Below are 16,391 nucleotides of genomic sequence, written 5' to 3' on the forward strand. Positions count from 1 at the left end.
ACTCCATCCACTCTTCCCACCAAATCATACAGATCATATAGTTAATGCCTACTCTCTAGATCACAGGATTTCTGTTAGAATCCAACTGTGGGCAGCACCAACATTGCAGAGGAGTCCTTCCCTCTTCTCTTTTCCCAAACCTTATTGGGAAGTTCCACACAGAACTGTATCAGGGCTGCAAATGAAGCCATTTGATTTTTTTCCTCTAGTAAAACTTTTTTGAAAATTATTTGAATATTTTAAAAATATGCATAAAATATATACAATTGTTCAGTTTAATAATTATGAAACAAATCCCTGTGTGATACCACTCATGTCAGAAAAGAATCCTGTCAGCATCTGAGGAGTCCCCGGGCAGACCTTTCCAATCACAGCTCTCTCTCTGACTTTAGTACACAAGAAACTCTATAAAGATGTCAGAGGTCAGTTTCTCTTGCCTGCAAGAATCCCCTTCCTTGTGATATTAACAGTGGTACATCCTTCAGGAGTCTTGGGGATCTGAGCATATGCTATGTTGCCTTGTGAATATTTTCACTGAGTTCTGCATTTAAAACATTGTTTTTCACTCATAGTGTATCTTGGTCACATATTTATATTAATTCCACCTCATAGCTTGATTCTATCTCATAAATTAATTCTTTACTCATACCTTATGAGAATTAAAGTATCACTACCTGGAAACTCTGCAACTCAATTATAAGGTGGTTCATATTATATAGAATACAGGCATGCACATTTTTAAAGGATCACTAAAACAAAAACACAGAAGACTTTCTTCCCACAGAATTCCCACAAAGAACTCTTGGAGTCCTGAAAATGCTTCAAAGATGCTGACCTCAATTTGAAATTCACCTTGTTAGAAAGAACAGCAATGACGGACAGGTGAAGAGGGAATGGTCAACAGATGGTGCTAAGACTGATTCTTTCCTCACCTCTGTTAAGTAGTGGTTTCATATTTCCATGGAAATGATCCAAAATGAAAAAACAAATCAATATGTCCAACGACGTTTATAGTAACCCTTTCCATAACTTTTAAAGTTGGAAAGAACTCTACCTCCCCACATCACATAACAAAACTGTGTACACCATAGGTAATATACAAAAGTCACATGAAATAATGATACATGAAAAAGGTCAAGACAGAAGCGACTCCACGGACTGTAGCCCGCCAGGTTCCTCTATCCATGGGGTTTCCCAGGCAAGAATACTGGAGTGAGTTGCCATTTCCTCCTTCAGGGGATCTTCCCAACCCAGGGATCGAACCTGCATATCTTATGTCTCCTGCATTGGTAGGGGGGTTCTTTACTACTAGCTCTACCTGGGAAGCTCAAATCAATATGCCCAACGACATTTATAGTAATCCTTTTCATAACTTCGAAAGTTGGAAAGAACTCTACCTCCCTGCATTGTGTAACAAAACTGTGTACACCATAGGTGATTTACACAAGTCACAGGAAATAATGATATATGAAAAAGGTCAAGACAGAAGTGAAACTCGTATGTACTAGTTATAAGTCTGAACACTGACAAGGACTCAATCAGACAGTGAAGAGATGGGGCTGATCATTAACTCTTCATGGCACTGTCTTCTTTGATTGGCGGATGCCCATATCAGACTAGTTGGAATTTGAATATTGTGGGAGGACAGAGAGTAACCAAGAATATGTATTTTAAAGTAATGGAGTTCCTTTTTGTGAACTTGTTTGGCTGGCAGGATAGTAAAATTTTTAAAAATAACAGTAATAAATTCAACCTAGAAGTAAAGTTTAGAATGAGAATGTCAGTCACCAAAAAGTACCCCCAAAAGGAGCTTCAAATAAGCAACTAACTGAAATAAAATATACTGATCTGTAGAACTTCAAATATTCATTCTGACTGAGGCAAGAAATTTAAAACTACGGGGAATCAAGAGTTAAAGCCAGATCGAAAACTTTCTCACACCATGAAAATATCAAAACCAGGCATGAAGTAACGTTTAAGAAACATCCATGTTTTACTTCTGACCAGGGTTCTTGTCTAAGGCAATCTTCTAAGTTTCACATTCATTCTTGGTTCTATATTCATAGACAATTATCCTTTTCTCCATTCTGAAACTTCCAGGAAACTGAGAGGCCTCAGTGTGTGTTTGACTCAACTATACATATAATGCAAACAGCAGGCCATTCTAGAAGTGATTTACTCGACTTTCTCTACTTTCTTTCTCTCCAAAGGACTCATCAATGCTTAAAATTATATCTATTTATCTATTATACTTACTTACTTATTTTTATACATATCCCCTGAGAACTGGAATACTTGGTCTGTTTTGTTTGGGGCCTGTCTCCCTAGCATGTAAAACAGTTCGTGGCACATAGGAGACACTCAAAAAATATTTATGAATGAATTCAGAAAGTGATGGGTTATCAACTATCTGATACTTTTATTTAAAACAAATCATCCATTTGCCATCATTCACGAGGATAAGTACAAGAAAAGAAATGTCTTCTCCCCTACATTTGTGACTAAATCTTTTGAGAGAAGAATCCATTGAGAAGTTCATAAAAACAATGTCCTTTCCCCTAGAAAACTGCACTGTCTTGAACACATGTAAGAGTATACGTGCAATCTCCATTCATGGGCCATCCTTTTAGGGCAGAGGTCTATGAACAGAGGAGACTGAATTCAGAGGGCTAAACTTGGACGGGAAACAAAATTACATCTCAATTTTCACAATCTCTCAATAAAATCAGCATTTCCTTCCATTATGAATATAGGCAACAAATTGCAGTAGATCAGCAGTAGCTAACTTGGTCCCCAGCAGAAATCACACACCATTTCATATCACATGTATGTTGCAGATATCTCAAAATATCATTTATTCACATCACTATCCCGAGGTATAATATTTATTGACCTACTACTATCTTGTTATTTAATGTGCTAAAAGAAGCATATTTATTACTATATCACTAATTTTTAAACTATTCTGAAAAATAGTCAGTGTTTCAATATAGTCAGTTTCCTTTGTTTTCCTATATATTTTTAACCTATTATACACTTTAAAACATTATCCCAAGAACATAAGCTTCTGTAGATTATACGCCAAAGAGACATACACGGGGGATTAGGAGGGAGATTAAAAACTTCTGCCCTGGGGAACCACTGCCACCAAGTTAGGAACCTCTGCTTATAAGGTATAAACCTCAAGCTGACTTAGAAATGGGATGGGGAGGGAGGTGGAAGGGGGGTTCTGGAAGGGGAACACGTGTACACCCATGGTGGATTCATGTCAATGTATGGCAAAACAAAGAAAAAAAAAAAGAAAGAACTCTTCAGATCTCACCAGATTCATGTTACACTGTATCACTTCCCAAACACAGGCTTTTTAACAATTAACTTTTGAATTTCAATTTATTTTTTTTACAAAATATGTAGTATATATTCACATGGCTCCAAATCCCAAAGATATATAGTACACAATCCAAACGTCTACCATTCCCCTCTGCTCCTCAGAGGAAACTAATGTTAATCTAGTTCTTGTGCCAAATGACTTTCATTCTTCTCACAAGTTTGGGAAATAAAACCTCCAAGTTAGATACTGTCATGGGAAATACAAACTACATTTTGTAGGTACGAAATCTGTAAATTTTTTTAAATTGCCTGGTTCTAGCATTTTTTCCTTACCAATAAGATAGTCAGACTAAGTAAACATGTCTCTAAGGGTAGTCATAATCCCTATTTTCAGATTGACTGTTATGTCTTTTATTATTAATTCAGAATTCATTTATGACTGGTCTATTCAAGTTGAATGAATGATATGACCACAAACGGTCATGAAAAATACTAGTTAATTACTTTGAATGTTTTTTTCCAAAATCACTTATGTATCTAAGCAGACTTTTTCTACAAATCAATAAAAAATAACAGTAACAGAAAAATGGACCAAGGACAGACAATTTAGAAAGACAAATGTTCAGTAAACATATACAGATATTTAAATTCATAAGTGATTAGAAAAATTCAAATTCAGATCAGACCTCTTTGATTCACCCATCAGATCGGCCAAAAAAAGAGCAGGGGAGAGGGTGGAGACTATCCAGTAGTAGAAGGAATGTGGGGGAAATGAATGTCATCATGGCATGTTGATTGGAGTAGAAGCTGGCACAACATTTTTGAGGGCAATTAAAAAATTATATCTACATAGTCTTCACCCCAACAATCCCATTTCTAGATAGCTATTCTACAGAAACACCTGACCAGATTCACAAAGGTGACTGTATGAAGATATTCATTGCATTAATGCATGCAACAAGAAAACTGGACATACAAACATCCTTCAATAGGGGCATTATTAAACTGTGATACATTTATACTATGGAATATTACGCAGGAGTTGAAATGAATGGGGTAACCCTCTATGTACTAGGAATGAAAGAAACCTAAGATATCATGAAATGAAAGAGTCAACTTGCACGATGTTTCATTTATGTAAGAAGATAAGAAAATCATACAACAAACCTATCTGTTCGTTATCTGGAAATATATATGTATTCAAATGTATAGGGAAGAGTCTGGAAGGATATATACTAAACTTAAAGCAGCTTGAATGGGGTTTAGGGAGCAAGGAGGGTTTTCACTATACCTGTTATTTTTACATAGTGAGAATATAATCATGCAATACTCATATAATGGAAAATAAATGACTGATTTTAAAGAGGACCTGCCAAATTTAATTTTTAAAATAAACACAGAATTTCAATTAATAGGTTGCTTTGGGAGATGAAAGGGGAAATACCTTTTCTCACAGCTATTGACCTCAAAATTCTGGACTAAGAAGGATCTTAAAAGACAGTTAGCAGTTTGTATTCACATTTTGAGAGAATATACTCACAGTTTCTCAGCCCAACGGTATGCCTTCCATGTATTTTCATCAATGTAAGAAATATAGTTTCCTTGGAAATTTCTGTGAAGAAACACAGGTCATATCTTTGAATAGGTAGGAAAGGAATGAAGAGAATAGGTAAAAGAACCATGGCCACCTTGTGGGGAATATTCAAACACAGAAAAAACATATCTCTAATTCCCACAGCTTCCCAGTGTGTGTGCTTAGTCCAATTCTTTGTGACCCTCTGGACTACAGCCCGCCAGGCTCCTCTGTTCATGAGATTCTCCAGGCAAGAATACCGGAGTGAGTAGCCATTCCCTTTTCTAGGGGATCTTCCCAACCCAGGGATCAAACCTTAAATGCTTAAGATGGAACTCATCTTCCTGAAACCAGCTCTCCTTCCCAAATGCTGTATTTCCACCTGTTATACCACTATCATTCTCCCCATCATGCATGCATGCTAAGTCGCTTCAGTCATGTCCAACTCTTTGCGACTCCATGGACTGTAACCCGCCAGGCTCCTCTGTCCATGGAATTCTCCGGGCAAGAATACTGGAGCGGGTTGCCATCTCCTTCTCCAGGGGATCTTCCCAACCCAGGGAATGAACCCGTGTCTCTTATGTCTCCTGCTTTGGCAGGAGGGTTCTTTACCGCTACTGCCACTTCGGAAGCCCCATCAACATACACAATTTTTCTCTTTCCCGCATATCCAAGTCCCCCAACACTAGTCAATGACTACATCTAGTCGGTTTTGCCTTTGTCATGCTCTCATGATTTTATTTCTACTCCTCTCACCACCACTCTAATTCAGCCCTTTCTCACTCTACCGCTAGATTTTGCTAGACCATTCTATTTGGTCTCCCTGAATCAAGCTTTCCTCTCAAGATCAGTCTACATATGGAATCTTAAATAATTCTCTTGTTTTAATCATTTGTCTTTTTTGCTTGAAAACGTTCAGTGGCTCCGCATATCTTACATCATAACTTTCAAGCCTCCATTAGGACAGCCAAGGTTTTTCATAATCGTAGCTTTCATTGTTCTCTAACCCAATTCTTTTGGGCTTCCCTGGTGGCTCAGCAATAAGGAATTCACTTGCCAATGCAGATATGGGTTTGATCCCTGGGTCAGGAAGATCCCTTGGAGAAGGAAACGGCAATCCATTCCATTGCCTGGGAAATCCCATGGGTGGAGGTGCCTGGTGGGCTACAGTCCACAGGGTCAGAAAGAGTCAGATATGACTTAGTTACTAAACCACCACCACCAACCCACTTCTTTTTACAGCCAGACTAACCTATGAAATCCTGATCATCCTCGCAGGCACACATTTGCCGAGACCGTGCTGTTTTTTCTTTAACAAATCACAGCCAATGTTTTAAGTCCCAGCTGAAGTTTTTAACTTATCCATGAAGCTTTCCCTGACCTCCACACCATAATAATTACAGGTTCTGGTGAACTACAGCACATATCTGTATCTCTTTTAATGCTTAACTGCATATTATCTCCCTTTTAAAGCACATCCCCTTTCTTCTCACCTATCATTGTCATGTTCTGCAGACAATGTTATACTTCTGTGGCACCCACAGTACTTAGCCCTGTGTTGGGCACAAAATGGGTGCTATACATAGAAAGTCAGGGGACAAAGGTGAGTTCTAGATGTAACTGAGGAACTGAATATAATAATAGCTAACACTAACATATATGCTAGGCATTGACGTAAGAGTTTTACAAGTATTGTGTGCGTTAGTCGTTCAGTTGGGTCCGACTCTTTGAGACCTCATGGAACCTGCCAGGCTCCTCTGTCCATGGAATTCTCTGGGCAAGAATACTGGAAATGGCAATTTCCTTCTCCAGGGGATCTTCCTGACCCAGGGATCAAACCTGGGTCTCCCGCATTGTAGGCAGATTCTTAACCATTTGGGGCACCAGGAAAGCCCGTATATGTTAGGCACTGATGTAAGAGCTTTACATGTATTAACTCATCTAAATCTCACAACAATCCTATGAGATGATGACTATCATCATTCCCACTTTACACATGAGGAAACTGAGTCACAAAGCTAACAAATAACAGACCTGGGTTCAAACCCAGGCAGTTCAGCTCTGGAATCTCTACTCCTCACTATTTGCTGTTTCACCACCAATGAGGTGGGGAGAGGGACATGTTGCTGTAAAGAGGATGGAGCAAAGACGGGAGAAGAGTAGATGTTAAGGAATTAAATGATGGGGTAAAAAATAGAGAAGGAAAAAGAATAGGGGTGATTATAAGTAAAAGACTGGAGAAGAGGGAACAATATAGTAAGGAGGAGAATGAAGATAAGGAATCGTTGACAAACAAAAGGTTAAAAATAGCAAGTCAGTCAATGTGGGTTGGGGAGATGAGAAAGACCCAGGAAAACCTGGAAGAGGGGCTGCCGTGTTAGGCAGGATACAGAGAACAAATAAAGAAAGGCCATACTTACAAGACGGTGAAGGTGTCATTGTAAGAGTTGGGCCCTGGCTCAGGCACTCTGTGGAGCTTCTGCTTTGCACTCAGACCAACACACGACAGCGTCTCATTTTTGCAGGTACAGAGCTTACATACATTGATGGTTGTGGTGGCATTCTGTACTGGTTGCTTCTTTCCTAGTATATGTTTTACACCAGGGGGACTTTTTGGTTCCGAAAATGCAGTCAAAGAAAAAAGAACCTTCCTAGATGACCTTGGCTGCTGAGATATGCTAACTCCCAGGTCCACAGTTGGGACTGTGGCTTGAGTCAGGTTTGGTGGTGGAAGTGTCACCTCCGGGGAAACCGTGGTCTGCCGCAGGGCGGTAGAATATTCAGACACCATAGCAGGTTCCGGGGTTATGGTAAGCTCCAGGTTCGCATGATGAGTTGTGAGGGTGGGTGATGTTGGAGCCTGACTTTGATCCTTACTTGGGGTCTCCTGTAGGGTTGGAGGAGGTTCAGTCTCTGTATTATTCACTGCGGTAACATTCACTTCCACGTCCAGAGGTTGAACTGTGACCTGAGTCAGGTTTGGATGGGCAAGTGTCCCCTCAGGCTGTTCTGGAGGAGGAGCTGTGGTCTGTGGCAGGACAATAGACTGTTCAGACGCCGTAGCGGGTTCTGGAGTTATGGTAAGCTCCATGTCCACGTGATAAGCGGTAACGCCGGGCAATGCTGCCTCGAGTGCTGGACCTGTCCCCTCGGAATACAATGGAGGCTGAGCTAAAACTTCCTTAATGGGTTTTGGAGGCTGAGCTTGGGTCTGTTGCATGGTTGGAGAAGGTTCGACCTCCACAGTGGATTCCGGAGTTAGTGTGAGTTCCAGGTCCAAAGGTTGAAAGGTGACCTCACTCAAGGTTGGGCGCTGAGACTGAACTGGCGATGGATGTGGCAGTGTTAACTCGGGGTATGGTGGAATAGCTGCAGTCTGCTGCAGGCCTGTGGAATATTCAGCCTCTGTCATAGGTTTCAGAGTTGTGTTAGGCCTCTGGCCTGATGGTTGAACTGTGACACTGGGCAGCAGTTGGCTCTGAGCTGGCATTGGAACAGTCACCTCTTGCTGCAATGGAGGCTGAGCTGGGGTCTCCTGCATGACTGGAGAAGATTCAGCCTCATTCGTGGATTCTGGAGTTATGGTAACTTTCAGGTCCAAAGGTTGAACTGTGAACTCCGTCAACTGAGGCTGAACTTGCTCCACAAGTGTCACCTCAGAGGGGTTGGGGCGAAGAGCTGTAGAAGATTCAGCCTCTACAGTAGGCTCTGGAGTTACAGTAGGCCCTGGGTTGAAAGGCTGAACTGTGATGCTGGGCAGTGTTAGATTCTGAGCTTGATACTGGCCTGGAATTGAATCAGCCACAACCTCGTTAGGTGGCTTCACAGGCTGAAGTGGTAGCTCCTGCATGGTTGGAGAAGGTTCTTCCTCCTTGGTGGGCTGAGTCTGAAGCACCTGCTGTGTGGGAGAAGACACCACCTCCTTGGGGGGCTTGAGAGATACAGTTGAGCTCCCCTGGGGAACTGGAGACTGAGCTGGGCGTCCCCCCTGGGCTAAAGGAAGCTTGACCCCCCCAGGGCGATCTGGAGTATGAGCAGTGGTCTCCCGCTGCACTGGAAAATGTTCAAGCTCTTTAGTGGGGCCTGGAGTTAGGGCAACCGCCAGATCCATGGATTTAGCGGTGATAGGAGCAAACACTGGACCCAGAGGTGAGACTGGTACCTCATTCGCTACTGCAGGTTGAGTAGCAGCATTGTTGGTGTCCTCTAGAGGCTGAGCTGGGTGCTCATGCTGGACCAGAAAAGGGTCATTTTCAGAGGCAGTCAGTGGCTGACTTGAAACCTCTTGCTGGACTGACAAAGGTTTTAACTGCCCAGGGGACACTGTAGACTGAGCTGAGGTTTCCTTTTGGGGTGGAGACGTTTCAACATTATTAGTGAATGTTGGAGTGATGGTGAGTGCAAGATCCACAGGTTTGACAGTGGCACTGGGCCGCTGCAGACGCTGACCTCGAGAAGAAACTGTTGTCACATGATGTTCTGGAACGATAACTGTAATTTCATTAGAGAGCTCTGGACGTGGAGCTGTGGCCTCCTGCTGGGGTGGAGAAGGTATAATCTCAGGAGCCTGTGAATCCTGAGCTGAGGTCTCCTGTTGTTCTGAAGGTGTAATCTGGGTAACAGCTTCTGGAGATAGGACAGGAGCTGGCACTTGAACTGGCAAAGGTTCAACTTCCTCAGGTGACTGTGAAAGCAGCGTGGGGGCCTCCAGCGGGGATGTGGAAAATTCTGCATTAGTAAGGGGCACTGAGGGCTGAGCCAAAGGCATCTGCTGACTTGCAGAAAGTCCTGCCACCGGCATGGGTTCTGTGGTTACAGCAAGCTCTAGGTCTGCGGGTTTGACGGTGACATTGGATATGCTTGAATGTTGAGTAGGTTGCTCCAGCAGGGTTGTAGCAGATTCTGTCTCCATTGGAGACACAGCTAGGGACTCCTGCTGGGTGGGAAAAGATTCAGCCTCATTAGGGGACTGTGGAGGTGGAGGAGCATCTTCCTCCTGGACTGGAGAAGGTCCAGCTACTCCAAAAGAGCCTGACAGCTGAGTCAGGGTGTCCTGCTGGGTGAGAGAGGGTTCAACTTCCCCAGTAGGCTCAGAAGGCTGAGTTAGTTGCTCCTGTTCACTTGAAGAAGGCTCAGCTTCCTCAGGGGGCTGGCCTGTGGTCTCCTGCTGGGTTGGAAAAGCTTCAACTTCCTCGGTAAGCTCAGAAGGCTGATCCAGTTGCTCCTGCTCAGTTGAAAGCTCAACCTCCTCCAGGGTCACTGGAGGCTTCTGCTGCGTTTCAGGAAATTCAGTTTCCTTAGTGAGCATAGGAGTGACAGTAACTTCCAAATCATGAGATTTAAATGTAACACTATGCAGATTTGAATGAACCCGATGCTGAATGCCAGGTAGAACTACTACCTCATCGCTAATTGGAACTTGGAGTTCATACTCAGTAGGGAATCCTGGAGCTTGAGTTGGGGTCTCTTGATGGAGCAGAGGAGATTCAACCTTCTCGGGGTGCTTTACAGGCTGAGATAGGGCCTCTGGCTGGACTGGAGGAGTTTCAACCCCGTTTTGTTGCTCTGGAAACTCAGATGGGGCCTCCTGTTGGGCTGGAAGAGGTTCAATCTCCTCAAAGTGCTCTGGAGGCTGAGATAGAACCTCCTGCTGGACTGGAGAAGGTTCCACCTCTTTAGTGACTTCCGGAGTCAAGGTAAGCACCAGATCCAGAGGTTTAACGGTGACATTGTGCAAGTGTGACTGCTGAACTTTACGATGCGCTACTGGTTGAGCTACAGTCTCCTTAGGTGTCTCCAAAGGCTGGGCTAGGGCCTCCTGAGGGCTTGAGGTTTCCACTTCCTCGGGGGCCTCTGAAGTCTGAGACAGAGCCTCCTGGTGAAGTAGAGGTGGTTCTACCTCTTCGGTGGGCTCTGGATGCTGAGCCTGGGCCTCTTCCTGGAATAAAAAAGATTCAGCCTCCTCAGGCGTCTCTCGTTGGGAGGAAGATTCAAACTGCTCGGTAAGCAATGGATAGCGAGTGTGGTCCTCCTTCTGAGATGAAGAAATTTCAGCCTCAGGGGGCTCTGGAGGTTGATCTGGGCTCCCCAGAAAACCCGTAGGTAGGCTCTCCTCAGGATAAAAGGCATCCATACCGGAATCTGAATAATCATCCTGCAGTTCTTCTGGACCCTTATTTTTTCCCCCAAGTTGTCTTGTAGTTCCAACAACAACTTTGGCAAGCTGTCGATGCTTAACGAGATCTTTCTTCAGGTTTGAGGGTGAAACAATAAACTTCGTTGGTTTTGAGCTCTTACTACCTAGAGGTGGAACAACTATTTCAAATGATGGATGATTTTCAGTCTGATCTAGATCTATAGTTTTAGCCTTACTTTTGTGTTGAGGAGGCAGAACCAAGCCTTGATTCTGATCCCAGTCTAGCACTGGAACCGCTGCTGGGAGCTTTAAATGCTGGCTTAACTTGTCATCCAGATCCTCGTGTAGAATAGCATACTCATCTGGCTCTGCCAACAGCTCTCCAGCTGAATCCGAGTCCAGGTATGGAACCAGAGTCTCAGGCAAATCCTCATGAGGCAGGGCCAACATGTGGCCTGGAGAGGAGGAAGTCAAGTAATTAAAGTCCCCCGGCTCTGCCGGGGGTGTGAGTGCATGGGGCAATTCGGGCGGGAGGTCAGAGGAGGGTGAAGACCAGGGCTCAGTCAGCCCTGGGGGGTTGGGGGTCAACTGGAGAGGGCCCTGGGCCCACTCCAGAGGCTGAGCTGCCTGAACCAAAAGCCACAACGGTTGCCAGGTAAGGAGGAACCGTGGCGACCAGAGGCGCAGGCGACACATTATATGCAAAGGCTCCCGGGCGCAGCGACCCAGGTCTGTGGGGCGCGGGCGCCGAACAGTTAATGTGAGCTCGCGATGCGCGCGCACCCCTCCCCCGCGCCACGTCCAGCCCTTTGTTTACGCCGCCTTTATTACGTTAGAACCAATCTGCGCCATCTGAGTGAGCCTTTTTCCCAGTCACCAGGGCGCAAACCAAGCCATCCTTCCTCTCGCACAGGTGACAGTGACCTCCGGCCGGGCCCTCGCCCCAGCCTCCCCCAGCCCCTCCCTGGCTCCACGCAACCAGGCAGGATTTGGGCTGCAGACCTAAATGGCCCTGGACGCTGGCAGCCCAGGGGTTGGGGGAGGAGTGCAAGGGGATGCAGACTTTCCCAAGGAAGCCCCAGAGGCCAAGCATCCGGGAAATTCAGAATTGCTAGTCCAGTTCTGGCACTGTGAACTCTTCCTCCTCAAAGCTGAAGTCTGAGAGGCTTTCTTCCTCCCCTTGGCCACACGGCTTCCAGGAGAAGCAGCTGACCTGCCAAATGAGCAGCACCAGTTAGGGTGGTGGGAGGGGAACACACCTGACAATTTTAAAGTTATTCTAAAATGTTGCCCTATCCTCTAAACTCTCAGTACTCAGGTCTGGTCATTAATTCACCACTCTGCTATTAGGGGTTACCACCAAATCAGTGATGACTTCAAAATTTCTGTAGGAGAGGCTTTGGGCAAGTGAGCAAGCCATTCTGGGAAAGAATGTCCAACCAAGTGAAAGGCCCTTTACATTACCATGCGAAAACGTGCCCCATCCCACCTTGTTTGAGCACAGCCATTAATCTAGAAAACATTGCAGTGTCACTTTACAGAGCCCTACTCTGTGCAGACACACGGAGAAAACACGTAAGATGTTAGAAGTCAGCATGTTAAGTAATTTTCTTGAAATACTGTAACTAAGCACGCAGTTTACTTTCTTCACAGTCCTTTTAAATAATCTATCCTTTTTGTTTGGCATGACCTCTAACATCTAAACTCCAAGAGAAAAGGAGCTGCTTCTTATTCCCGCTGTCCAACATAATGGTTTTTAAATGGAACTGATTCCAAGATTGGCCTCACTTAGCAATGGATTTGTTTTTATAACCAGGTTTCCAAAATCTTTAGCATCAATACCGAATCCTTTCCTCTCTCATTTCACAGGAAGCTAGCCTTCTGAAAGCCCAATGTTTGATATGTTTGACGTTTCCGTGACTTATTTGATTTAAATTGAATTAAAATAATTATTTTGTGAAGGAAAAACTTTCAAACTTTTTACGTTTTTCAGAACATAACCACCTTTTCTTTCTCTACTTTCTTCTCTTCAAAACAAACTTTGCAACATTGGGATCGGTTAAATAATCAGAAATCTAGCCCCAAATTAAGTTCTCAATGACATGAAACACATTTTTTGCCTTTCCTTGCCATATTCCAGGTAACAAGAAAGAGGAGAGGAAGGAGAAGTACAGGCTCCTTTTTTCGGGCATTTCCTTGAATGGTGCAGACTACTTCAATTACATTCTATTGGCCAGAACCTGACCTAGCTGCAAATGACAATGGGAAATACAGTCTTAGTTTCACACATTCATGAATGGGCCCAACTAAAAATCAGAGAGTCTATAAGTGAAAATCAGAGAACATGTGTCCAGGGACTCAAAGTATGATATAAGGCAGAGTGAGCAGGGGGCTCACACTTAGACCCAGGTGCTGGGGTGTAGCTGTTTCCAGTCTCTGCTGCCCTAGGTCCCAGGGTTTGGGTGGAATAGGGTCACATGAATTCAGCTGTGGGGAAGGAGAAGGTGTTGAACCCAGCCACAGGGCCTGACTGTCCCTGAGTACCTGCCACTGCAGCAACAGTGGGCCTTTTACAGCTAAGTGCAGCATCAGCCCTGGAAGAAGTGTCTGCTCATTGTCAAGGACAGGCACAGACTCAAAGGCCAACAACTGCTTAATGCTGTCAAAGGAACTCTCAAGATGAGTCCAAGGGTCACAGATTGCCTTCTCCCAGGAGGCAGCGATGTGGTTGAGGACAACTGCCTTTTTTTTTTTCTTTACTTAAAAAATAATTTTTAAAAATTTACTATGGAATAACATGTAGAAAGAAAAGTACAGGAATCATAAGTGATCTTCACACACGGTGATACTGTTTACTTTTAGAAGTAAGACCCCTTCCAAATAAAACTAGAATTCATATAAACAACCAGTAAGAGGGGCATCTTGTTAGTTACATACATTTTATAAATTCAAATGTACATTTTCTTTTTAAAAAGTCAGAGGTTATGGATCATACTTATTTTTGGTTTTGTTTCTGATCAGCCTCAGCACCTGTGGCATTCAAGTCAAAGTTTTGTAGAACCAACCAAATGTCTTTATGAAACCCTAGTTTCATAAATACAAGGAATACAGTTTGAAAACCATTGCAATGTGATAAATTCTTGGAAATATACCTGGTGGAAGGCCTGAACCATTTCAAAGCAGCTTATGGAGACCTCCCTGGCGGTTCAGTGGCTAAGACTTTGTCTTCCAGTGCTGGGGGTGCCGGTTCCATCCCTGGTCAGGGAGCTGAGATCCCACATACCTTGCAGTCAAAAAACCAAAACATAAAATAGAATAAATATTGGAACAAATTCAATAAAGACTTTAACAATGGTCCACATAAAAAAATCTTAAAAAAAAATAAATAAAAGCAGCTTGTGTATGTCATTTCAGCTGTCAAATGACCTTGAAGAAAGAGGGAAAAAAAGACATGTTTCTAATATTCAAATAGGTGTGAACAGCTTCCTGTTGTCCAATTGGCTTTGTGGGGTGAATGTTTTAGACACTGGTTCCTAGCGTGGTGTGAATCACTTCCTTCCCTTGTCTCATCCCTTTCAATGATTTGTAGAAGGTTCTCCAAGGTTCTCCCATTGCACATGCTCATTATGGCTTTCAGTCAGAAACATCAATAAAATGATCATCTTATTCTCTTTTTTCTTCTAGTCTTACTGAGATAAAATTGACATACAGCAAGCACTGCATAAGTTTAAGGTGTACAGCATAATGATTTGACTTACATATATCATGAAATGATTATCACAGTAAGTTTAGTGAACATCCATCATCTCATAGAGATACAATAGAAAAAAAGAAAGGAACCTTTCCTTGTGATGAGAACTCTTAGAATTTATCCTGTTAACAACTTTCATATATAACATACAGCAGTGTTAATTATATTTATAATGTTGTACACTACATCTTTAGTACTTCATTATCTTTAAATATTTGTTTTTTAATATATATATATATTTTAATATTTGCCAGGTCTTAGTTGTGGCATGGAAGATCTGTTTTCTGACCAGAGATCGAACTCAGGCCCCCAACACTAGAAATGTGGATTCTTAACCTCTGGACCACCAGGCCAGTCCCCTCCCTGCCCACTCTTCAGCCTGCTCTCTCGACACTCCGAAGCGCTGCAGCCTCACCCCTGGGTCCCTGCGACCACAGCCCAGGGCTCCCTCAGGTTTCAGAGCCACAGCAGATGCTGCTTCGCCTACAGATTGCTCTTCCTGCCCCTTTTGTCTGAATTTTCCTGTGTACCTTTTCTGACTCAGTTCTCCTGTCACTGTTCCCCTAGCACATCATACAGAACTGTAAGTGGCCAAGGTCACTGTGCCCGGACAGTGGGAAGGGGTGACTGACTCATGTGGGATGCTGTGAGGTTCTTCGCTTGACCCTAAAGCAGCCTTGGTCCTCCCCCTCTCCTCTCCACAGTCTGCGATATTCCCCACAGCATCTGAACTAAACAGGGAACCACAGACTCCCTAGAGCCTTGTCATTAGGAGCTGGCATTTTGCTGCATTCCCCCTGTTGTGACGACTGGCATTGAAGCTGGTGCCAAATGGGCAACCCAGAAGGATCTTTCTTTTCCTTTTTTCCTTCCTTCAGGCTTGTTCTTTAGGCTTGAGAAGCCAGATGCTTTGGGGTTTAATTACACGCTGCAGTTAGAAGCACAGAATGTCAGAGCTGGAAAGGAAGAACCTTATTATAAATAATCGCTGCCAGCATTTATTGAACACTACTCTGTGCCAGGCCCTGTGCCAGGCCTGTTTCCAGGCATTACCTCGCTTAACCTTCCCAACAATTCCAGGAGGCAGAAACCATCGTCATCCCTATTCTGCAAGGAAGGAAACAAAAGGTTTTCAGGAGATTACAGGGCATTTCCCAAACTGTGCTGAGTGGTACACAGTGGCAAAAAACGTTTATGCAGGTTTTTCCACAAGATGGTATGGAAAAGTCCAAATGAACTATTTGGCCAACCCATATTAGTTGCTGGTGAGGAAAAAAGCATCCCATTGTTACACAGGACATCCAGCATCACCCTGGGAAAGTCACAGTGCACATCAGTATTCGAAAGGCTCTGAGAAGTCCTGTAGTGAAGAAACCTGTTGGGGTCAGTGTCACTTCTGTGGGCACCTCACTGGGACTGCTGATCCAGAATACACAGTTTGGGCAATGCAGATCTTACCCAGGCTTCTCATCTTACAAATGGGGTAAGAAGGGCCTAAGATGATGGCATCTGGTCCCATCACTTCATGGCAAATAGGTGGGGAAACAATGGAAACAGTGACAGACTTGATTTTCTTGGGCTCCAAAATCCCTGCAGATGGT

General features: G+C 43.7%; 2 protein-coding genes and 1 pseudogene across 4 annotated transcripts in view; 1 reads left to right on the top strand and 2 right to left on the bottom strand.

The window, feature by feature from the left end:
• The window catches only part of LOC145543173 (uncharacterized), a 50,186-nt gene extending 35,864 nt beyond the window's left edge, over nucleotides 1-14,322 (bottom strand). The window contains exons 1-3 of the mRNA XM_081583820.1: nucleotides 14,192-14,322; nucleotides 7,324-12,252; nucleotides 4,871-4,942 (exon numbers count right to left, since the gene is read on the bottom strand). Of these exons, the coding sequence (XP_081439946.1) occupies nucleotides 4,871-4,942; nucleotides 7,324-11,735 (4,484 nt within the window). The 5' untranslated portion in view covers nucleotides 11,736-12,252; nucleotides 14,192-14,322. The remainder of the gene's footprint in view (nucleotides 1-4,870; nucleotides 4,943-7,323; nucleotides 12,253-14,191) is intronic.
• The window catches only part of LOC145543175 (RAD52 motif-containing protein 1-like), a 211,682-nt pseudogene that overhangs the window by 133,335 nt on the left and 61,956 nt on the right, over nucleotides 1-16,391 (bottom strand). The window lies entirely within an intron of this gene.
• The window catches only part of LOC145543176 (reprimo-like protein), a 138,474-nt gene that overhangs the window by 113,264 nt on the left and 8,819 nt on the right, over nucleotides 1-16,391 (top strand). The gene's annotated exons all lie outside the window — the stretch shown is intronic.

The sequence above is a fragment of the Giraffa tippelskirchi genome, chromosome 3 (genome assembly GCF_054371585.1).
Source record: "Giraffa tippelskirchi isolate mGirTip1 chromosome 3, T2T-mGirTip1v1.2.pri, whole genome shotgun sequence".
Classification (NCBI taxonomy): domain Eukaryota; kingdom Metazoa; phylum Chordata; class Mammalia; order Artiodactyla; family Giraffidae; genus Giraffa; species Giraffa tippelskirchi.